Source organism: Callorhinchus milii, unplaced genomic scaffold (assembly GCF_018977255.1).
Source record: "Callorhinchus milii isolate IMCB2004 unplaced genomic scaffold, IMCB_Cmil_1.0 Scaffold17, whole genome shotgun sequence".
Classification (NCBI taxonomy): Eukaryota; Metazoa; Chordata; class Chondrichthyes; order Chimaeriformes; family Callorhinchidae; genus Callorhinchus; species Callorhinchus milii.
The window spans coordinates 5,155,791-5,181,073 of record NW_024704758.1 but is presented as its reverse complement, the minus strand read 5'-3'; the positions used below and the strand labels follow the sequence as shown (position 1 = coordinate 5,181,073).

The 25,283-nt window shown below is 45.2% G+C and overlaps 1 protein-coding gene across 1 annotated transcript; it reads left to right on the top strand.

The window, feature by feature from the left end:
• The first annotated feature begins 12,214 nt into the window (after positions 1-12,214).
• LOC103175080 lies at positions 12,215-25,055 on the top strand. Its single transcript, XM_007887843.2, has 6 exons — positions 12,215-12,376; positions 13,204-13,265; positions 17,489-17,588; positions 17,929-18,009; positions 21,743-21,927; positions 24,192-25,055. The coding sequence occupies exons 3-6, from the start codon at positions 17,501-17,503 to the stop codon at positions 25,053-25,055; spliced, it is 1,218 nt and encodes a 405-aa protein (XP_007886034.1). The 5' UTR covers positions 12,215-12,376; positions 13,204-13,265; positions 17,489-17,500.
• Positions 25,056-25,283: the final 228 nt, after the last annotated feature.

Below are 25,283 nucleotides of genomic sequence, written 5' to 3'. Positions count from 1 at the left end.
GTGTGGGTAACTGGACTTGAGGTAAAGATCAGTCTGATCTTATAAAATGGAGGAACAAGCTAGAGGGGCTGAATGGCCTACTCTTCTTTCTATGTATCTATGTATAACAACAACAACTTGGATTTATATAGCTCCCTTCATGAAGAGCAGCGTCTCAGAGCGCTTAACAGTGGCAGAGCATGACGCCGAGCCAAAGGGAGGGTGGAGGTTACTGTAAGCACGGGCGAAGAGGGAGGTCTTCAGTTGTGATCTAAGAAAGGGGAAGGAGGGGGCAAAGTGGAAAGATTGAGGGAGACAGTTTCAGAAGTTTCAGTGGAGGGGATGAGGGACAGGCAGGAGGCCAGAGCCACCCGAGCAGAGGCAGTGGATAGCGGCGTGAGGAGAAAGCAGGTCAGAGAGCTAGGGAGGTAGATCAATTGACAAATTTGGCTAAAACCTGATTGCACACCACTTTCAATCTTATACCAGGGCAGAATTGTTTAGTTTGGTATAACAGCGCATTTGAAATGCTGTGTATTAATTTATTTGTGATCTGGATCAAATCCTCTTAACTGTGGGCTATGTGCTTTGTGTGTTTGATGCCTCGTGATCTGATGTCTCGAGAAATCTATAGAATATAATATAATAATTCTTGCATTTGGTATAGCGTCTTATCATGTTTTCGAGATGTCTCAAAGCACTTCACAGGATATACAGTAAAATGAATTGACTGTATACATGTGTCAGACAGGAATAATCTTCAGCCGAAGTTTCCTAAGACACATAGCACTCATCACACCAGGATCTCTCTCACACTGGTGTGCTGGTAGCAGAAAGCTAGAAATTAGATATCACAGGCCTCATTGTTAACAGCGACTCCTCACCCCTAGGGTTCACAGTGCACAGCCTTTATCTGGGAAAGCCTTGTCACAGACAGGCTATCTGAAATATTCCAATCGACACAACTCTTATATAGTAACTTTGTAAGTGTGTGAGAATGTGCATGTGCACATGTAACTGTGTGTGTTGTGTGTAAGGGGTGCGTGTAAGTGCGTTTCAGGAGAGAGTTAGGGTGGAGAGAATGAATCGTAACTCACAGACAAATGCATTTCAGAAATGAAACTCCCTACTTTGCATTCACAGGCCTGAGATTTCTGCCACAGAATCGGCTGCACTAAGCAGTTAGGTTTGTGCATTTGCTTGTGCTATGATTTTCTTAGGTGCAATTTAAGCGGTTGTCACGGAGATCTTCAGCCCTGCATCCTGACTACCAAACACACAGCGACTTAGTCCTGTCAACATTTATTTTCTTCACAACCGTCACAAATGATTTTCGCCAGCACATTCAGCCCTGGGGCAGTGTGTCCTGATAGATAGAAACACACCCACTGTTAAATAACCTTTCCACTGCTTGTTAGAGGCAGAACAATGGGTCTATCCCTGAGCAGCGCTAGGGAACCAATGAAATGAAAAGTAGCCTAATACAAAGTACCAAGAAGTACATTATTGAAAGGCTCCTGAAAAGTATGTAGGTGAGCCCTTCGCAGATGAGTATAATTATGCCCAGAGTTCAAATGCACCGAAAAGGTGTCAACTAATGCTTATCTGAGTATAATGAAAGGCCTTTAGGACTCCAAATATAGAAATAATGGTGAGCGCCAACGTTGAGTGAACATAGAAAATGTTGATGGACGATAAATATCAGTGCCTAAGAGGTTGCGTGGGTGATCAAGGGACCGTCCATAAACACCAATCTTTTGCAGAAGAATTGCAAAGGCTACCTTCACAATTCTTGTCCAAAAGATTGGTAGTTATGGACGGTCCCTTCCTTCCTTTCAAAATTGTGACCAGAAGAGAGTGATGGATTTTTGGGATTCCCCTAAAATTGCCCTTTTTTCCACAAAACACATCGAGAGTGATTGATCACAGAAGTGTCAAAAGGTTGTAAGTTAAAGCCTCAGATATGGACTTTGAGCTACTGTTATAGGCTGACACTCCACTGAAGTGCTGGGGGTGCATTGCATTGTCAGAGGTGTTATCCTTCAGAGGCGGCGTTAAACCAAAGTCCCATTTGCCTGGTTAGGTGGATGGTACAGATCCCATTGCACTATTTGAAAAGAAAATTTGCCCTGTGCAACTTTAAACCTATATTATCTTGCTTCACTAAAGTATTGATCTGGGTTTACTTATTTTATCCCATTTAAAATATTATACACCTCTGTAAGGTTTCCTCTGAGTCATTTTCTCTAGAGTTGTAATTTCACGACATACCCCAGAAAAAGTTTCTTTATCCAGAGGGTAATTAACAACTGAAACAGGTTGAAGGGTGGTTGAATCCAGGAAACTGGACACATTTATAAACAACTTGATGCGGTGCTAGGTGGACAGTAAGGTGGGTATCCTGGTATGTTGAATATTCTGGAAGGATAAATTCAGGTGGGCCAAAAGGCGTTCTTCATCCAAACCCATCTTGTGAATAGTGTGTGTTTGTCACAGTTTCTCGCTGCCTCCTAATGCCAGGCCGTTGACGGGGACTGAATTTCTGTGGTTTTAAGAATGATTTGTCACGTAGCCCAGTGAAACTGCTACGAGAACGAGCAGTCTAACAAGTTCATCTGGGTTTTTGAAGATTTACTTGGATAATATTTTTGAAAACACATCCCTTTTATTGATATGATCTCTTCGTAACATGCAATGCAGTCGGGCATTTTTCTTCTTAAATAAATAATAATAATCCATTCATTTGATATAGTGTGCCTTTCACTTTAGGATGTGTCAAAGCATTTAGCAGGATTTACACTGTATTTTTGTAGGTTAAAGTCATGATCATGTATTGTGCACACAGCAATATCAAACAGCAATGACCTGACTGACTAATTTTATCTGAGAGATTGGTCACTCAATCCACCACTGTTTGTGAGACACTGCTGGGTGCCATTAACTGCCACGTTTTGCACACAAAATATACAGTCTACACTTTACAATATATTTTGTGAAACGCTTTGAGATGTCTCAATGACATGATACGTTGCCATATCAAGTGCAAGGATTATTATTATTATTATTATTATAGGAGGAGGAGAGTTCAATACCCCCACCTCACTGACCCTCTCTACTTTCAAATTCCATCTGAACACCTTTCTCTGTGACTGTGTGAACCTTTAATATTTGGGGGATTGTTGGCTAGGACACTGGGAGAGAAACACCCTTCTCTTTTCGAACAGCACCATGGGATCTATAATGTCCACCTGAACAGGCAGACGGGACCTTGGTTTCAAGTCTCATTCAGCGATGGGCTTGAGTCAAACATCCAGATGGCCAAAAACAAAATCAGTGAGGAAAAATCACAACATCAGGCTTAAAGCCACAACCCTTTTGAGCTAGAGGTGAGAGTGCTAAACTGGTTGCACGAAGAAGGAAGAGGCTGGTGAGATTAAATAAAATCTTCCCTTTCTAGTGTTAAAAAGAGCATCTTTGTCCTCAAGATTAAATCAGAAAGCTTCTCGGCAGCATCGATTCAGCTACTTAGCACCATTAGAGATCCCTCCTGTTTCTGAATGACTACATACTTGCTGTGGTCCAGTGGTGAATCTTGGGGCTAATTAACTAGTGACAAGAAAGTGCAGCGTTACAAATTGCATCCATGCAGTGCGATGTACGTCACTTTCTTTCATCCATGCCCTTTCACACTCAGGACCAGTAGATCTTTGCTATCAATTGGATCCCATCTATGAATCCTCTTCACCGCTGCTGCTATTGTACACTAGACCTGTTGCCGGCTAAACCCTTGCACTCGACTTTAGATTCTCATGCGCATTGCATGAAGCCAAGACAAAGAGATCTCAGAGCGAGCTACCTGACATTTCAACACAATCGCTTCTCAACAGGCTCAGGCCCATGGGAAGAAAACCGTCGGTAATGGAACAGATGAAAGGAAAGTGAGTGGAGAATTCTCTCCACTCTCCAACAACCCCCCTCCCCTAATCCCTCTCCCCACAACATCTCTGCACAAGCACAAACATATGATCCAATTTGAAACCTCAATGCAATGTCAGTGAATTCTTAGCAAGGGTTAGCTTTTGTCTGGATAATATGGGACTAATCCCATTCACACTCTAACCTGAAAAAGTTTGGAGTAGATTAGGCTCTGGGGACTGTTGGGTTCCAACAGCTCAAGTTCAGAGATATTTCTGATGAGGTCTCCGGTGTGCTCCACTCCACTGTTCCACCCAATTTATTTGAATGGACCACAAACCGTTTTGCTTGTGATTTGCTAGTGTTTTATATAAGAAGATGGGAGAGGAGTAGGGTTTACTTGGGGCTGAGATTTCTCCAAAACTGACACACCTGGTGATGGAATATCAGAATCTGACCATTCCTCACTGTGCCAGCCAGGTCTGCAGGCCGTCAAATCGCCGTTAATGTACAGCTTGGCTCATCGGTAGGACCTGAAGGAGTAGACCAGTTACTAGGGAGGAATTTCTTCCCACTTGGACTACTAGTCATTTGGATCCTAAGCGGATGAACAGTTGGAAGTATGAGAGGCCATGCCTACAATGGCAAGCTGCATGGTTTTGGCTGGTTAAACTCCAGCAATACCCCTCCGCATTTGTCTCTCCCAAACCAATGCCTCAATTATCTGTGGTTAAGTGAGCAGGGTACATCCCTCTGCGGAGACATTCCCCTCCAGACACAGGGACATTTCAATACATATGTGAAACTCTGCACAATTTGGTTTGGATACTCCTAAATTGGTTGATGGGTTTCCACGTACGTCAGATACCCGGCTGGTCAAATAAATAAAAAATGGAGTGTCAACATGGACTATGAGCTGAAATCTTGCAACGTCCTTTTGTTCTTGATCAGACGGTTGCCTAACACTCGTGGAAACCCATTACCATGCTTAAGAGTATCCAAACCAAAGGGAGTGATCCACACATTGCTGCCTACACGTGGAAATTTCCCAGTATCTGGAATGGAACTCCCACTCTCCCTCCAGAGGGACACACCCTGCTTACCTAATCCTAGAGAGTATGAGGCACAGGTTGGCAGGAGGTTTGGGGACTCCACGGTGTGCGTTCCTGAAGTGTCTTTAAGGAGAATCCACTCACCTACACAGAGGATAGTTACTAGTTGGTCATTTGACATCCGATAAACACGAGTTTGAGGCCTCACCAGGTTCCAGGTATCACACGTTTGAACCCACAGTCTTCTGACCAGAGGGAAATATAGCAGCCCTCTACAGCCTTGCTCCTCCTTACCTCTATAACCTGTTAACTTCAGACTGACCTGTCCGCTCCTTCCACTTGGCGGACTCTGGTCTGCAACATATCCCCCCAACCCGGACCACCATTGACGGTCAGGCACTTCAGCCCTTCTGCCCCCACTCTTTGGAACTCCATCCCACAGTCCCTTTGCCTCGCTCCCTCCTTTGCCTCCTTCAAGGCCCATCTCAAGACCTTCCTCTTCAACCGCGCCTTTGGGTCACCCTCCTATCTCCGACCTCCCTGCTCTCCACCCATCCTGATCCCAACCACCAGCTAAGCTGCACACCTTTGACTGTCCAGTGATTTTAAATGTTCTCCTGAGGTAAAAGGCGTTATACAAATGTCATTTGTTGTTGTAGAAAATAGTTCAGTGTGAAAAAGATTAGGGCACCTTTCTCCTAAACAACAATCTGCTCAGCAGCTTTGCTCCTTTTTTTAGGAAGCACAACAGTTTGCTGTAGGCGTGTTGGTTGACTCACTTGACTACTGTTTACTCGATTATGTTGAAAAGAAAATGAGTCATTATTTTACACCAAAATTTACATGCACTGAATTAGTTCTGGATGTGAGAGAAACCTCGCATATTATAAAGGAATAAATTAACCATTGTATCAATAGTTTCAGCCATCAGTCAGGGGGCAGTAAAGATCTCGTGTTGGAAACAGAAGGGAGTTTCCTTCTAATGTATTGGCCAACAATAACCCCAGATAAATTGATCATTCTCTTCATGGGGTTTACTGTGAAGTGTAGTGACTGCGCAAACTAGCTGAAGTATTTGCCCCCAGCAGTGTCCACCAAACAGCAATGTAAGTGAATGACCAATTTTATGCAGCGAATTGTTGGCCAGGACAGTGGGAGAAACTACCTTCTCTTTTTGATTAGTGCCATGGGATCTTTAACGTTCACCCAAACAGGCAAAAGGGGCCTTGGTTTAATGTCACCTCTGAAAATGCAGTGCTCCCCCAACCTAGACTGATCTCAAAACCCCGACATGTGGCTTGAACCCACAACCTTCTGACTCAGAGGAGAGAGTGCTACCAACTGTGCCAGGCTGACTCCTGAATTAACAAGCTTGCTAATTTTAAGTTGGATTTGTGCTAAACATCTCATTGCTAAAAGTATTATTGATGGAGCAGCCAGTGAAAAGAATTAGTCACTTTTAAATGCAGGGAGTTTTCAGGCAAAATCTGACAAATACCCTACGGTGAACAACGAGAGAGCAATCCTGCAGCTAAGGGGGCAAAAGTCACTTCCCAATCTTCTGCAGTTTGTGTAGAAAGGGCCACAGAAAGGCGAGACTAATTAAAAACGACGCTCACACATATATAGCAGGGCTACAGTAAATGATCAGATAGATTCACTCGGTGTCTATCACCACCACCCACACCCTCTTTCCCCTTCCCCCCACATAGATGGCTGGTCTCCATAGCAGCAAACACAGGCTTCTGCTGCAACTGGCTGTCACCATGGGAAATCCGCAACCTGCCAGTCAGACAAAGCGACGGCAACATAGCCCAGATGCCAGGCGTGTGTGCTCGCTGTTGTATTTCATGTCTTGAATAGGTGGAGATAATAATAATAAGACAAAGAATTCTTGCATTTGATATAGCGCCTTATCACGTCATTGAGATGCCTCAAAGAGCTTCACAGAAAATACTGTAAAGTGAATTGACGGTGTATTTTGTGGGTGAATGTGGCAGCCAATTGCGAACAGCAATGTTTCACAAATGGGTGCTATATCAAATGCAAGGATTATTATTACTATTATCTTGTGACTACCATTGGGACAGTTCATGTGTGAAGAGAATTATGACTTGATATCAATTTCACCATTATATTAATTAAATTAATTAAAATTGATCCCAACATCTCAGCAGCATTTTTAATATCAATTTAATGCCGCAGGGTGAAATTTAAAAGAAATGGGGAGGGGGCGGGATAAAAATTCTCCAAGGGTTCTTCGATGCAGAGAGTTGAAAGCTCCAATTGAGAGCTCCAATAAACCTCTGCAATGAACAGCTCTGCAGCCTGGAACACACACTGTGATATTCACTCATAGTGAATATCACAGTGTGGAGAACTCTCATTGAACTGAGCAGCGATTGCTTGACTTCTATATGATCCTTCAGCAGAGGCGGTAATCAACACAAGTGGGCAATCTATAGTAATATAGCCATTGAACCATCCATTGAGTGACTCATGCTTGAACAACCTCGAGCTGTTAGTGGTCCTTAGAGATCTCTGATTTGACTTAATATATTGTGCTTTCGTGTCGAGGGCGTGACAACCTTTATTCCCTTACAAAGGACTAGAGGGGTCAGTTTGGTTCTGATGTTACTCTTGTTACTTAATGTTCCAATATTACTTGGATTCACGTTTTCCCCCGTGACCCAGACTGACAGGCAAAAGCTCAAATTTTTTCTGAACTTATTTCAGATGTACTCAACCCGGAACTCAACAATAATGAGCAGTAATTTGGTAACCTCATAAACAGAGAGGCCACAGGAAGACTAGTGTGGTCAATGTACGTACCTCACCCATGTGTGTGTGTGTGGGTGGGGGAGGGGATAGGTTGAGGTGCTGAAGTGCAGAGGATGGTAGAGTGAGCAACATGGAAAATGAGATCATATTGGCGTCAGCTTGGTTCAGTTAGTAGTAACTCTCGCCTCTGAGTCAGAAGGTTGGGTTCAAGCCCCACGTCAGGACTTTGAGCTCTAATGTAGTGTTGGGAGAGTGTTGCGTTTTCAGAGATGCTCTGAGATGCTATACTGTGTGAAGGACACTATTATAAATGCAAGTTGCTGTTATTAATATCTTTTGGATGAAATGAAAAATCAAGGCCATCTTCTTTTTCAGGTGGATGTTAAATGTCTCGAGGCACTACTCAAAGAGTTTCTCCCGGTGTCCCGGCCTACAATCCCCCAGATAAAATTGATCATTCACTTCATGGGTGTTTGTGGGACATTTTTGAATAGCACCAAGGGATCTTTAACGTCCACCTGAACAGGCCGACAAGATCTCAGTTTAATGTCTCCGAAGGGAGACCTCCGAAGGGTGGCACCTCTGACAGTGCAACACTCCCCCAACACTGCACTGGAGTGTCAGCCTGGACTGTGTGAGTTGGAAGTTCTGACCCGGGCTTGAACCCGCAACCTTCTGACTCAGAGACGAGAGTGAGGCAGAAATTGAACCTTTTACATTCAGTGTCCAGCAGGCCGTGGGCCTGAGTCTGAGTCTTCACTCGAGTACAAGAAAGTCAAGCAAAAACTGGATTTACCTGCATTATCTCCTACCAAGCCTTAATGAAAATTTCTCATTGTGCAATCCCCAGACAGGCACTCACTCATTAATGCGGTGATACATACGCAAAGTGTAGTCCAACATCATTACAAGATGCACCTCCTGTTTCTCTTTACTGCCCTCTCCCCAGTAAAGTGGCAGCTTTTATGACATGAAAGAGACTATCAAAAGCCAGAAGGCGACGCCTTTTGTACCCAAAGGGCCATGCTGGGGTAAGTGACTGTCACGTGTCTCACTGCATGCTAATAGCAAACCACATTTGGCTGATGCTGCAGCTACGAAGAAGCCAGTGAGTTGTTTCCAAAGCCTTTTGTTGTGTTAATAAATAGATTTGACATTATACCACAGTTCAGCCATCAGCTCTCTCTCTCCGCATTGCTGAGAGCTCATTAACAACAGCCCCATTGGCTCCACACACATCCCAGAGAGGGTTCGAGCACGCACTTATTCGATACTTTGTCACGAGTCTCTTACATTGCAAAGAGGGAATGACTTTCATGCCACCCCCAGCACGCTTTGCCAAAAGTGCCGTGGCAAATAACGCCTTGCTTTCACAAAAAGGTTGCTCACTGCATCCATCCATGTATAAGCCTGGCTCAGTTGGTAACTCTCACTTTTGGTTGAGATAGTTGTGGGTTCGAGCCCCTCATCAGGGAATTTGAGCTCAGAGTCTAAACTGACGTTCTGAGACAATGCTCAACTGAGTGTGACCATAACCATCCTTTGGATGAGGCTTTAAATCAAAGTCCTCTCTGTCTGTTCAGGTAGACATGAATGTCACTATTTAAAAAGAGAAGGGAGTTTACCCTGACGTCCTTGCCAACAATTCACCTCCTATCCCTTTGTGGGATGTTGCTGTGCACAAATTGGTTGCCATATTTGCCTACAAATACACAGTCACTACACTTTACGGCGATTATCTGTGAAGAGCTTTCAGATATTTTGATGTTACCAGCGCTGCATCTGCTGCAAGGATTATCATACATTTGATCATAAAATCTTTATTGCAAGGACCATTTGTAATAGACTGAAAGTATTGCTGCTGCAGTAATAATAATCCTTGCATTGGATTTCATGCTTTTAATATCAAAATATCTCAAAAATGATTACCGTCAAATCTAGGAAGTGTGTATTTGTGGGTGAATGTGGTAGCAAAATCCCAACAAGCAGCCATGGAGTGAATGATCAATTTCATTTGGGGAATTGTTGGCCAGGACACTGGGAGAAACTCCCTTCACTAGAGAGTGCTAGCAACTCTGAGCCAGGCTGACACACAACATCACATAAGTGTACGCTTTTCGTTATATTAACTAAGCAAACAAGTAACTTCAAATATTCATGCATTTGGACGCTGCATGGTTTTAGTGGATAAAAGACCTTCAGTTGAGACAACACTGCCACTGGTGTGATGGAGTATTTTCAGCTCCAGCGAAGAGCTGCGATTGATGACAGTATTTAACTCCAATCAGTGACACTTGGCTTTCTTGCACATCGAGCTCTTAATTCCCCTGAGGAAATGCTCTGCTCTTGGTGGGTGGTAGAGGATTCCATTGACACCTCTGAGTGGCTAGCACTGTTGGTTGGTGAGGTATCTCTCCAGACACCACACGAGACTCAGACAGAGGGACATGTACAGACGTGTTCAGTGAGATGTCTGCGTCAACAGCCAAATCTCCTGCTGGAAAACTTTTGCAGCACAAAACAGGCGAAAGCTGAGACAGCAGCATGTTCACACTCTCAATCTCAAGGCTCTCACACTGCAACCGATAATCCATCTGCTGCCGACCATCATAGAATCACAGAACTTTACAGCACAGAAGGATGCCTTTGACTCATTGAGTCTGCACCAGCTCTCAAAGCAAAGTGTTCATTCAATCCACTGCCCTGCCTTATCCCCAAAACGCTTCAAACCGTTATCTTTCATAAACCTGTCTAGGTTTAAAAAACTTTTCCCACTCTACCATCTGATTTAGCAGGGCATTCCACATCCCAACAATGCTCTGAGTGGGAAAACAAATTCTCCTGTTATCAAATTTAACTAAATTAAATAATTTATTAAATAATTAAAATATTAAAGTGTCTAGTTGAAAGCACCCTTGCCCGTGGGCCAGAAGGCTGTTGGTTCAAATCCCATCATTACAAAATATTAATCCTTGCATTTGATATAGCGCTTTTCACGTCAGGAGGACGTCTCAAAGCGCTTCACAGAAGACACTGTAAAATGAATTGACTGTATATTTGTGGGCGAACCCGGCAGCCAATTGCGCACAGCAATGTCCCACAAACAGTCATAGATTGAAAATGACCAATTTATTATTTTTTTGGGTTCTTGGAGGGATTATTATTAGGCTCTGTGTGGAGTAAGGAAACTTGCCCAAGGTATCGCTCTGCCTGGAATTGAACTCAGGTCTCTCGCTTGCAAAGCGAGTGCTCTAACCACTGAGCTACAGGACTCCATCATGTTTCAAGAGAAGCATCAATTGCAAAGTTTTAAAATTAAAATCACAGAACCTACTCTGAGTTTGCCAGTTCAGGTGGGCATTAAAAGATCGCTTGACACTACCTACTCCCAGTGTCCAGGCAGATAAACTGGTTACCACTTTGTGCCTGTTTGTGGAACCTGTTGGAAACAAGTCCAATGTCCTGGACTCAACCAACATTCCTGGTTACCTGTTCCAGTCATTATAGACTGGGGAGGGAGAGGCATTGAAATGAGGCATCTCAGAGGGAATCTTACAAAATGAAACGAGAGTGCTTCCAACTGAGGCTTGGCTGACACCTCTAACTGGAGTGTGTGTATGGTGGGCGGGGAGGGGAAGAGAAATTCTGCTTAGGTTTATGATTTTTTAAATTATTATTTACAAAAACCTAGAGAGAGGTGAAATGGCAACTCCTAGAATGCAAATCGACATGATAAATATCCCAACATTGACACCCTTTTTAAAAAAAACGCAAAATCAACACAGGCAGGAAAAATGGGGTTGGGGAGGATGTTACAATAAAAAGTGTCGCTGAAGCTTTGTATCATTTAAGGGTGCAGCAAAGACTCGTTGTGAAAGGGGGTAAGAAAGAGACAAAGGGTTATTATTATTATTATTATTATTATTATTATATAAAGGGTGTTCGCTCCAAAGGGCTGCCCTGACTGTATTGAAAATGGAGCTGGTGTCAAAATAATACAATACAATCCTCGAATTCGATACAGCGTCTTATCACGCCTTCGAGACGTCTCAAAGCGCTCCACAGAATATACCGCCGAGTGAATTGGCTGTGCAGTTTGCGGGCGAAACGCGGGCGCCAATTGCGCACGGCAGAATCCTGCGCACGGCGGCGGATTGAGTGACCAGATTATTGTCGGTTTACCTTCATTTATTTTTTATATTAAAAAAAAAGGGATTATTGCCCCTGGAAAAGCTTAGGGACAGGAGAGAGGAGGAGGAGAAGTAGAGGGAGAGGAGAGGAGAGGAGAGGGAGAGCATGGAGGCTGCAGGGGTTTCTGTGCTTGCCAAGTCGGTGCTGAGTGAGACCTTGGTGCTGGGTGGGTGGGTGGGTGGGGGGTTTCACACTGAAATTACCTTGAAAAGAACTGTATCCAGGAGACCAGGCTCTGGGGAATGCCAACCAATAGCAAGTCAGGCAGTGCACACAGGCATCCCAAATGCATGTGTGATGGTGACTTGGGGTTGGACTGTCCTCTCTCCCCCTCTTCCCTCTCCATCTCTCGCCTTGATTTGTCAATGAGACCCAGGGAGCTGAGGCAGGCAGATGGGGAGAGTATGGTGTGGAGAGGATACACCGATCTGTTCTGGAGAACTTCGAGTGTCCACCAGGTGAGTGACCAGTAAAGGCGACTTGCGAATCCACGAGCTTTTCCCAAGCGAAGGATCGGATTTTAACCCTATCTCTCTGCTTCCCCCCCACCCCCCATCCCACTCCCACTTTGCAAATATCCCTCCCCCCTTTTTGGCAATGCACTGTTGTTTGGGACTTTGCATTTTTCGTTTTAAGTTGAGTCCCCTTTTGAGACGAATTGTACTGCGTTGCAAAAGGGTTATCCTTTCTGCAAATGCGTCTTTCTTTTAAATAAAAAAACGAGCTCGAATCGTGCCCTGATCGTGGTCTTTGAGGAATTAAATGTCCCTTTAAATGATTCTCAATCAATAGGGTATTTTTTTTTAAAAAAAAGGTAATGTGATTTATTCTGTTTAAACCCGACCTGAAGGGAAAAATTAGGATCGCAATGCTTTATTATTATCTGCATCAGTACAGCACAGGGAGAGAGAGACAGAGAGAGAGAGAGAGATCCACACGTTTTATAGATAGCTTTCATTTATTTCTGCAGGTCAAATGCATTGAATGCAATCAGTGTTTAGCTTTGAACACACCACCAGTCGGGGTTCAGTAAAGTGAGCACATCGCAGACCGAATTTTTAAGATCATCAGCATCAGGAAGCCAGGAATCCATTGCAAACTGCAAAGGGTTTAAATGCAGCTTTAGTGAAAGGGGCAGTGGTTAAAACCCACCGGCTGTGCTGTGCTGTGCTGTGCTGTGCGTGTCTGTGTGTGTGTGTTTACTGTACAAACAGCTGCAATCCCCTGAGGCCACTGGCTGGATTCATCCTAAAAAATCCGCAATCCTTCTCCCCACCCGCCACAGGTTAACGGATCGGATGCAGATTTAAGAAAGGGCGTTTATCTATGGACCGGGGCTGGACGTAGGTAAGTGCATGTTTCGCACTGAGTAAAGTAACTGTGTGTTTGTATGGTGGGGGGTGGGTAGGGTTATGTCATCCCAGCGATAGGGAGATATGAGCCTTAATTTCACTCGATTGCACTTCACGCTCACGACCACTTGCATTCAAACCACAACTAATAACGGTGACAGTGATAGTAATCCTTCCGTTTGATGTGGCGCCTTATCGAGTCTTCGAGACGTCTCAAAGCGCTTCACGGAATATACTGCAAAGCGAATTGACTTGTGTATTTTGTGGGCGAAACGCGGCAGCCGATTGCGCACAGCAGTTAGGCAAACAACAACGATTCGCATTTATATAGCGCGCTTCCTGTGAGGAGCGCTTGACAGTGGACGTCTGATGCCAAGCCAGGGGGAGAGGGAAGAGGGTAGGTAACCGTAAGCACTGTCAGAAAGGAAGGTCTTTAGGTGGAATTTGAAGAAAGGTAGGAGGTGACAAGGCAGAGGGATTGAGGAAGAGTTTCCAGAGTTTCGGGCGTAGTAGCTGAAACGGAGGTCACGAGGGCCAAACAGGAGGCTGGAACCAGTCGAGTGGCGGCAATGAGTAGTGGGTTGGGAGTAAGCAGGTCGGAGAGGTAGGGAGGTGCCAGGGCATGAAGGGATTTGAAGAAGAATGTGAGGATCTTTAAATCAACCCCATTGAGAGAAGCTGAGCACAAAGGGGCTCCAACGAGTCAGGGTCCAACCAAACCGCTGGAACATTCAAGGTGAGAGGGGCAGATCTACTAAAGTGCGGTCCATAGTTGGCGACTGGTGTCCACGGTTATGTTGAGCATTGTCAGAGCGTTGTTGCTGGAACAAGACAACAACATTTGGTGCTGCTATTACGTGTTTTTACCACTACAAAGCTCTTATTTGTCTTATTTGTGTTATTGATTGACACAAACAACTGATTGTTGGACACTGCTGTGTGCAATTGGCAAGCAAAACAAACCAGGTTCAGTTCCCGGGCAGGATGAAACCTCAGGCAAGTTCCCTTACTCCACACATTTATTTACCTAGCAGTAAGTGCGAACCGGTTGTTATTCAATTGGCGGATTGATTTCTGGGGTTAATAAGCCCTTCNAAAAAAAATTGTAATTTGGTCACTCAATCCATGACTGTTTGTGGGACACTGCTGTGCTTAATTGGAGTCATATTTTGCCCACAAAATGTACAGTCAATCCACTTTACAGTATATTCTGTGAAGCGCTCTGAGACGTCCCAAGAATGTGGTAAGGCGCTATAGCAAATGCAAGGATTATTAAGAGCCAAACAGTCATCGATTTGTCAATCTCCCAGTATGACTGGAAACATGAAATGAATTGCTCAAAAAGCAGCACGGATATGAAGGGACAATGACTTTCTTCTGTGCTGGATATTTCTATTGTTGTGGGATTGCTTCCCAATCGTGGCCAATTTCTGTGAAACCTTACACAATGTTTTTCTCATATTGACCATGTAAGAACAAATTTCACTGGACCAGAAGACCCTTGAGTCTATTTGAGCCTTAACCTTTCTCAACACTGACCAGTCGCAATCATCCTAAATAATAGTAATAATCCTTGCATTTGATATAGCGCTTCACAGAATATACTGTAAAGGGAATTGACTGTATATTTTGTAGAATCTAACCAGTTTCTATCACTTCATTTAAGCCCAATAGTGAACCAACCTGTATGTCTTTACAGTGAATAAGCTTGTGCTGTCTATGATGTAGTTCAGTCTTATGGCTGTCATGTGTTTTAGATAGAGAAGATCAAGCTGTGCATGAGGCTGTGACGAGACTTGATCCTTTAGATTGTGGAAGGAAAAGAGTAGGACAGACTAGTTGTCTACCTTTATTAAATATCTTTTGTAATAACAAATTCAAGCTAGGTACTGATTTAGGGAAGCAATAAGAATAATAATCTTAACAATTTCAAGTCAGGAGTACATCTCAAAGCATTTCGCTGGATTCACTGTAAAGTGGAGTGACTGTGTATTATGTAGGCAAATGCATTTGATGAAGCTAGAGAAATGCAGGAAGGCTTGCTCTTATTTTCGGTCAATCTATTTCCTCCACTTTCTCTTTGCATTTTAATGAAATCTCCTTAGTCCCACGTAACCCATCAAGTTTTATATTAATGAGAAGCAGAGTCCCAGAAGAATTGCTGTAAAGTTCTTTTTTTCTCTCTCTACATCAGAGCTGTACTTTTAGGACGGCCTTAGTTTTGAGTAAATTGAGTAAGTACGGTACCCATTGAATCATATGTGGATAGCACATTGCTGCAAATTAATTAAGAGCGTATCATCACCTTCTGCCCATTTCTCTGATGTATAATATTCAGCCTTCACTCTGTTGTAGAACGCTAATTGTTTCAGGCGTTACATAACAACACAGGAAAGAATGCTACTCTGAGCCCTTGGAATTGTCATTTAGCAAGATAGGGCAGCTCGCAGGCTCTCAGCACAGACACGAACACAGATAAATGACTGTACTCTTGTAAGCTTACACAGGAGCACTCATTCTCACTCACACAGACACACACACACACACACACACAATAACACTCACATAAACTGGCAGCCACCATATAGAGAAGCAGCTAAACAGGGGACAGATGAACCGAGGTTCAATTGTAAGCACGCAGGCACACCTTTGCAAGCCAGTTACTCACAAGTGTACAAGCAGAGACATACCTATACAAATAATACAGGCACAAAACGCATGCATACATGCATACATCTACATACAGACACACACACGTACAGGCAGACACACAAATCCACAGCCAGTCACACATAAATGGTGTGACACCGAATACAGGCATAGCCCGTTTTCATGTTGTTGTAATATGCTCAAATTGAATTTGCTAGCAAACGTTTACTTGTGCACATAAAATGAAAAGCACTAAAATATATATTTCAAATGCACCAAATAAATGCTACTTCATTCCCAGTGTCCTGGCCAACAATCCCCAAATAAAATTGGTCACTCACTTCACGGTTATTTGTAGGAAATTCCTGTGTGCAAATTGGCTGCCACGTTTGCCTACAAAATATACAGTCACTGCGTCTTACTATAAATCTTGTGAACCACTTTGAGGAATTTCATCGATATGATAAAGCATTAAGACTGCACAGCTAACAATGCAGTGTAGCCCCAGTACTTCCCTGGAGCGTCAGCCTGGACTAGGTAAGCTCAAAGCCCCAACATGGAGCTTGAACCCACAATATCATCTGGCTTAGACGTGAGAGAGCTACCAAGAGAACAAAAAGGCTGACACCTCTAAGTAAGTATTTTTCTGCAAAACAATTGCAAAGGGTTTTACTGTGACAAGGACATCAACAGACACTGGGACAAAATGTAAGTGGCTTTCCGAGTCACCAGTTTCTAACACGCAAGGCAATATTTCCGTTATTTAAAAACAAATTGAAACCATTAATGTCTTTTTTTAAAACCGTAGGCGAGATATCCTAGCAACCGGCTCACCAGCAAAGCCACACATTTGGTTATTACTGTTATTGAATCGCTCTGGAACTTCCAATTCGTGCCTTCTTAAAGAGCGGGGGAGGGTAGAGTGGAGAGGAGGGAGGGGGAGAGCGAGGGAGGGGGAGAGCGAGGGAGGGGGAGGGCAGGGGAGGGGGAGGGCAGGAGAGGGGGAGGGCTGGGGATGGGGGAGGAAAGGGAGAAATGTCTTGTTTGTTTCATCACAAATTCGTAGTGTCTCAGAGTAATCAGTTTAATGCGATTAAATCCCTGTGCTACGCTGTAGCTTAATAATTGTGGAGTCCTGTAGCATATTGGTTGGAGCCTTGCAAATGAGAGGACCTGGGTTTGATTCCTGTCCAGGGCAAAACCTTAGACAAGTTTCCTTAATCCACACGGCTCTGTTTACCTAGCAGTAAGTAGGAACCGGGTTGTTAGTCATTTGGTAGATCGCTTTTCCGAGGATAATAATTCCTTCAAAATATAAATAAATAATTTAATCACTCAATCCACGACTGTGGGACACTGCTGTACGCAATTGACTGCCGCATTTCACCCGCAAAATATACAGTCAGTCCTCTTCACAATATATTCAGTAAAGCGCTTTGAGACATCTCAATGATGTGATAAGGCGCTATATCAAATGCGAGGTTTATTATTATTATGAAGGGCACTGTATAAATGCAAGTTGTTGTTGTTAATGGATTCCTGACAGTCACAATCCTTGACAAATTTCAGGGGTCCCAGAAAATGGAACCATTGGAGAAATGGCACAGAGACTTGCTGGCACTAAAGCTCCTGGACAAAAAGCTGAACTCCAAGAATAATGGAACCACAGGTGAGCAGGAACGCAGCGCGAAAAAACTTGGGAACAGTCTCGGGACGGACCTCAGTACAGAACCAGGCTGGGCTGCTATTCCTGGGGGAGTCTCAACAAGGGGTGTGGGGTGGGAGTGGCAAGGAGAGTGCAACGGAGCCTATCTCCACCGTACGCTCCAAATCTTAGCCTGTGAGACCCTTTTGTCTTACAATTTAATATTGCGCAGGACTAAAATTCCTTAGAGTGCGTCCTGTGAAGGCTTTGAGGCATCCTCCCATTGTGAAAGGTGTTATGTGAAATGAAAGGTTTATTGCCCAATTATTATTAATTATTTTATGCCTTGTGACTTTGATTTCAGGAATGGTAGCAAAACATCTCCAACAAACGTTTAAGACCAGCGACTGCCCGCAATCTTCCATCCGCTCAGAATGTGGCACAGGTCAGTGCAGCCAACGCCGGGTTTCTTATTAGAAGTAGTTGTTAGAATCATAGTTACTTGCTGCAGGCGGAGATCATTCGGCCCATCAAGTCTATACCAGCTCTGAGAGCAAGCTGTCCAATCAAACCCACTACCCTCTCTTATCCCCAAAGCCCTTCAAGCCTCTATCCTTCATATGCCTGACTACTTCCCTCTTGAAACCTGCAATGAACTCTGCCTGTTCTACCTTATTGGAGATCATAACTCTTTGTGAAAAAAATAAGCTCCCGTACGAAATGCTAGACGGAAAAAGACCAAGGTCCATCTAGTTCACCTTCCACCTTCCTGGCGTCTCATGCACAAATGTCCCGTCTACCTATCTCCTTTTGCTCTTCTTGTGACTATCTTTTATCAATGTCCTCTCGTCACTGACTCCGTCACCAGTGGAAATAGCTTCTTCCTATTCACCCTGACCAAACTCAGGTTTCAGCCTCACAAATGATTTGTATAAACTTAGCACGATGTTAAAATGAATGGATTTAGTTAGCTGCTCCAGAGAACCTGCTGCCTGGGTACTGTATATGAATCAGCAGTAGATGGCACCACCCCTTCTTTTCCTACCAGTGAGTTGAGCTGCTCAGCTTGTCCACACTGCTGTTAAAACATTCGCCCACACACACTTGCTCGCTGCTGGGTTAAGGGAGAGATGCATCAGTCAGTAAATAAAGTCAAGGATTGTAACAAGCGCTGTGTGCTTCAGTTAGTCTGGTTTCTCTGGCTGCAGTGTTGGGGTGGAAGCCTGTGTTATACACAGGACAGCCTAGGGCTGTGTTACATAATCTATAGGGAGTCCAAAGAATCCTGTTACCCCCATGTTTTTTTTCTACAGAGTACTGACCAACAATTGGAATGTGTGGAAGAATTGCTGAAAATTGTACTTAGAAGTACTTAAATGTATTCAGTACAAGTGTTTAATTGTGGAGTCCTGTAGCTCAATGGTTAGAGCACTCGCCTTACAAGTCAAGTGAGAGACCTGAGTTCAATTCCAGGCAGAGGGCGAAACCTTGGGCATGTTTCCTTACTCCACATGCCTAATAATAATCCCTCAAAAAAAAACAATAATAAATTGGTCATTTTCAATCTACGACTGTTTGTGGGACACTGCTGTGCGCAATTGGCTGCCGCGTTCGCCCACGAATATACAGTCAATTCACTTTACAGTATATTCTGTGAAGCGCTTTGGGACGTCTAGAAGACGTGTAAAGGGCTATATCAAATGCAAGGATTATTATTATTACTTAGACATTGAAAGGATCGGTGTGAGTGAGCACTATCGTTTTCATGGCAGATAATGATCCATCACTGTGTTCGGTGCGACATCTCCTGTAACATGAATGGAGTGACGAGGCTTGTTTCAGCACCTGTGTAGTTTCATATCACTGCCTTGTAACAGGGGGCAAGAGGACTTTGTGGACACCCTGTACAATAACGATACAGCATAACTAAAAATTACAAGGATCTGAGATCCTCACAACCTGGCTCTGTTGGTAACCTCTGGGTCTAAGATTGGTGGGTTCAAGTACTTCTTTAGAGACTTGAGCTGACACTCCAGTGCAGTACTGGAGGAAAGCTACATTGTCGGATGTCCCGCCATTCAGGTAAACCTTTAAACTGAGCACCCATCTGCTTGTCTTAAGGTGGATGTTAAAGATCCTGTGACCTATTTGAAAGAGAAGGAAATTTTTCCCTCTGGCCAACAACCACCAGATTATTTTGCCCACAAAATACACAGTTAATTCACTTTACAATATATTCTGTGAGGCACTTTGAGCCATCTCAATGACGTGATAAGGCACTATAACAAATACAAGCTTTTGTCTCCAAAAGCAGTCACTACAGTGGACAGCCACGGTGAAGCACGTTGAGATGTATGAAGCAATAAGATGTAATAAAACTTGTCAAGTCCTTTCTTTCTAACAAGTCCCTAACCCATTAATTCTAACTCTTACCCCTGCGTTATGTCTCACGCATCACCTTTTCTGTATAGTTCGCCTACAACCCCAGGATTTAAGATAAATCCTTTGAAGGCACTCTTTGTGGGATTGTACAGATCTCTCTCCTTAACCCCCTTCCCCCACCCGCTTTCCTCTCTATCTATCTCTGTCTCCCTCCCTCTGTGTTCCTCCCCCTATTCTGCCTCTCCCTCACTTAGCAGTAATCACCTCCCTTTGTTTGGCAGATCTGCACAGTTTACGAGGGTGACTCCAGGGTATTAGCCATTTGGCCTGTCCTCTGCGGCCAGACGGTCTCCCCAGTTCACAAGCCAATAGAGAAATCAGCAGTAAACAGCCACATTGGGTCCTGCTCTCTGTGTTGGTTTTATTCAAAGACCCAAGTAGCCTCGTCCAAGTTAATGTTTAACCCAGGAGCGCAGACGGTCCCAGGATTTGAAAGGTAGTTATCTGGCTCTCATACCCCAGAGTAAAACTGCTAACACTGCTGCTGTACATCACAAGTGTTTCAGCTACCAATGCCTGATCGCTCAATGTAATCTTTCTAAAACTAAGTCCAGTTCCATTAATATGTAAACTCAAGCTTTCAGAATCAAGTAACCAGAGGCTGGAGTAAACTCCAACCTGTCTTTACGTGTTGGTAAGTTTTAATCCGTCAGTTCTGGTTTCACTTCTGCAGGGAAGAGTTAGATGCTTTAAGGAAGCCTTTCTCATCAGTATTTCAGTTTCCTCGATGACTGCTGTATAGTGGGGAAGTGAGCCATACAAAGGTTTCAGCTTTGATTTTTGGTTTGTATTCAGTTCCCTGCACTTGTACTGCTACTAATAATACTTGCATTTGATATAGCGCCTTATCAAGTCTTCGAGATGTCTCAAAGCGCTTCACAGAATATACTGTAAAGTGAATTGATTGTATTTTGTGGGCGGAAACGTGGCAGCCATGGAATGAGTGACCAATTTTATTTGGGGGATTTTTGGCCAGGATACCAAGAGAAACTTTTTCCTGTTTTTGAATAGCACAGTGGGATCTTTAACATCCACCTGAACAGGCAGACAAGACCTTGGTTTAATGTCTCATCCTAAGGATGGAACCTCCAACAATGAAACACACCCCACCCCCCCCAGCACTGCATTGGAGTCAGCTTAGACTATGTGATTCCAAGTCCTGGCATGGGGCTTGAACCCACAACCTTCTGGCTGAGAGGCACTGAGCCAAGCTGCCAAATGTTTCCTCAATGAATCAGCTGCCTGTTTGTTTCACTGCTCCGTAAAGTCGGTCTGATTTAACTGCCCACCATTTGGCAGGAATGAGGAGATGGGTGGTTCCAAGGCTCAGAGAGCAGAAAGGCTTTGCACAGCAGAGAGATCCGTGGAAAATGATTGAATGGAAAAGTCATTTACAGGTTTTTGTTGGAAACCTGAAGCACTCTCAATAATGTGTACAGCATACCGATATTACACAAGTTTACACTTACACAGCACCTTTCACATTGGGAGGAATTAGCTACTTTGACGTTATTTGGAAAAGACTTATACAAAAACAAACTAGCATTTTCTTTAAGCTGTGCTGCATTTCAGATCGCACCTGAAGACTTTCCTCTTTAAACATCAGTCACCTTCCCTCTCTCCCCGGAAACTGCCACAGTTAAGTGCTCCGAGATGTTAGCCCACATGAAAGACCCTGTATAAACGCACGTTGTCGTTGTCTGTTTTGATCAACCTAATTTCCCTTCTCTCCCCAGGTTCATGTCCAGACCTAGCGATGAATAGAGACGAGAGACTGGAATACAAACTCGTGACCATGACGTCCACTCCCAAGCTCCCGGTCCGATCCCATCGGCCCCTCTGCCTCTCCGTCTCCTCTGACGGGAACGGGAGATACAAGCCTTTGGAATGTCAGGAATTCAACAGCAGCTTGAAATCCCAGGTACGGGAAGCATGTCTCCTTTCCAAAAGCGTTGCATGATCTTTAATGTCCACAACAACAAATAACGTTTGTATGGCATCTTTCACTTCGGGAGGATGTCCCAAGGTGCTGGACAGTCAAGTATTTGGATCCGAGTTGGGGGATGGAATCAGGAGGGGTGGAGTGCAGGAAGGGTAACAGTAGGCGGGTGTACCGGTAGAGGTCTAGCTGAAGTGCAGGGGTCTCGGTTTAATGTCTCCGACTGTACAAACACAGTGACTACAACAACAAAGTTACATTTGTATAATACCTTCCACATCAGAAGGATGTCCGAAAGCGCTGGACAGTCAATGTTCCGAACTCGAGCTGGAGGTCAGGATCAGGGAGTGTGAAGGGCAGGGGTAAAGGAGGGTAACAGAAGGCATGGTTGAAGAGGGGGGTCTTGAGGTGGGTCTTGAAGGAGGCAACGGAGGGGGTGAGGCTTAGGGACTGCCGGGTGGAGTTCCAGTGGGTGGGGACAGTGGCAGAATGCCCACCCACTGATGGTGGGGCGGGCAAGACTACACCACACTTTGAGATATCCTCTCGACGTGATAGGAGCTATGGCAAATGCAAGGATACAACAACAACAATTTGCATTTATATTGCACCCTTCACACAGGATAGCATCTTGGAGCACTTAAGAGCGCTTAATAGTGGCGGAGCTGGAGGGGGGAGGTGACCGTAGACTCGGTCGAAGAGGAAAGTCTTCAGGTGTGAAGGGGGGGCATGGAGGAGTTAAGGTGGAGGGACTGAGGAAGAGAGTTCCATAGTCTCGGAGTGTTTTGGCTGAAAGCATGGTCGCTGATGGTGGAGCAGAGAGCGAGGGTGGTGCAGAAGGCTGAACCAGACGAGCAAAGTGAGTGGGTAGAAGAGGGGTACAAGCAGAGTGTATTATTCGTATTATTATTAAATGAAGTGGTGGAACAGGCCCCCAACCACCATCAGAACCCCCATTACTGAGCCATCAGCCTTGGGACACCCGAATGCAGGGCTCAAACACCTAAAGTAGGAAAATAGGAGGAGAATATTCAGCCCATTAAGGCCTGTTCCACCACTTCATTTATTAGACTCTGGTGCATGTTTTACACCCAACGGCCTGTCCTTAGACCGCCCCCTCCCAAGGCTCGCACCACATAAGGTGGTGAAATCCAGCAAAATGATTTAGATTGTGTGTTGGCGTGAGCTAATGTCCAGCCTCTAAACCGCAGAGAGAGAGAGAGGGAGAGCAGCTAAACCACATGGCCACATTAGGGAAAGAGACGGCCAGCCTATCCTGGCCTTTCTCAGTTTCTGTTAAAATTCATGGAGCAGAATTCATTAAAAGACTCTAATTAACATGCAAGATCACAAGCGGGCGATGCTTATCCAAACGCAACAATGCTGCTCTATCAACTCTTGAGGAAGCCTTGTCTGGCACTCAGCAGACTGCCTCTCACCCTTATATGGTGCTCACTTCAAAAGAGCTTCAACTACATCAGTCTTAGAGAGAACCAAGCAAATATCTCTTCATTAGAGAGTCGAGGTTAGCTTCGGAGCAGAAGAATGCCTCTCGCCTCACATGCTGTTGGGAGGCCGGCTGGTTTCAGTGCAGTGCAGGTGGGTTGTGTGGCTGAGTTTGTGAGAGGCTTATGGGAGAGGCGATGGTAGGGTTCGTAGAGGGTGAAGAGTTGAGTTAGTGTGAGCCATGGGAGGAGCTTCAGGGGTGATGGAAGTGGCTCAGGGGTCATGGAGGTGGGTCAGGGGTGTTGGAGGTGTTGTCACCAAGGCTGGGGAATACCGGTATTTAGCAGAGCGTATGTTCCGCTTGGTTCATCCCAGTGACCCAAAGGGGATTTTAAAGAGGTTCGATTCCTCTGTCACATCCTGAGAATGTCGGGGTTTAACAGGGGGACTTCAGTTTGGTTGGACATTTAGGCAACAGATGTGATTATCACTCCCTCAGCTCCCACCCCTCAAGAGTTCTTTCCCCCCCTCCCACACCCCACACCCTGGACTCAAGCACGGTGGCTGAGGTTAAGGAGTGTCGTTGTGGTGTTAACAATAACAACAACAACTTGCATTTATATAGCGCCTGGTGGTAGACTGGAGGGAACGAGGGACCAGCAGGAGGCCAGAATCGGCCGAGCGGAGGCCGCGGGCAGTAGAGTGGGGAGAAAACAGATCAGAAAGGTAGGGAAGTGCCAGGGTGCCAGGGGATTTGTAGATGAGTTAGAGGATCTTGAAATCGTTCTGTTGACCTACAGATGGAGCAGGCGTACACTGCGGGGGCAGCGAGCAGTACTGGAGCCCTGGAGAGAGCCTCCCTGTTCTGCGCCTCGGGCTCTAACACATTAAGCCTGTCCGGCTCCAGTGAGACGCTGACCAAGACCAAGTCCTCGAGCCGCTTCTCCCTCTTCTCGGCGCCTTGGAACAGCAGCTCGGAGTCCGACTCCAACCCCCCCTCCCGGTCCGGCTCCAGGAAATCCAGGAACCACAGCCGCAAGGTCTCAGCCAAGACAGAGAGCGGGGCGGACAGGAAGCAGGGAGCTCCGGTACAGACTCCCACACAGGCCCCAGCCCCAGCTCCGACCTTGCAGTACTCTGAGCCCGTCATTGCTCGAGTGACCGACTGCATTTACGTGGGCAACCTGAACGCTGGCTACAGTGGCCGCACACTGTGCAGAAACAGCATCGACAGCATCATCGACGTGAGCAACCTCCCCGGGGAGCTGAACATCTGCCTGATCCCCTGCACCTGCTCCAGGAGCGTCAGGCATAGCTGGTCGCGGCTCAAGGTGGATACTAACTGGGACACTTTCCCCCTAAAGCGCCAGTGCTTCGAGGACATCAACGAATGCATCAACGCCTCGGCCGGCAAGGGCAAGCGAGTCCTGGTTCACTGTCGGGACGGCTATTCCCTGGCCCCCACCTGCGTCATACAGTACCTGATGCAGAAACAGGACATGAGGCTGATCAATGCGTACGAGCTACTCAAGGCGAAATACCCGCTCAACATCAAGGACTGCCACCAGGACCTCCTGGTCACCCTCGAACAGAGCCTGCGTCCCGGGGACACACATCCCGACTGCTTTAAACAAGCCATCTCCCGCAAGACAGCGTGGACTTAGTGACGGAGCGGGACGTCTCTGTGGGAATTCTGTACAAAATGCCTTAAGATTTCTCTCCACTTGGCGGGAGAGAAAGAGGGGACATGCAAATTGCTCACCTATAGGATTTTACGCTACAGAATATTTTTTTTTAGTGTTTAAGAACCGATGCAAGGACTTCTGTTGGCTGGACCCTTCACTAGGACAATACCTCAAATCACTTTTTGACAATCCCACATTTACCTGCGA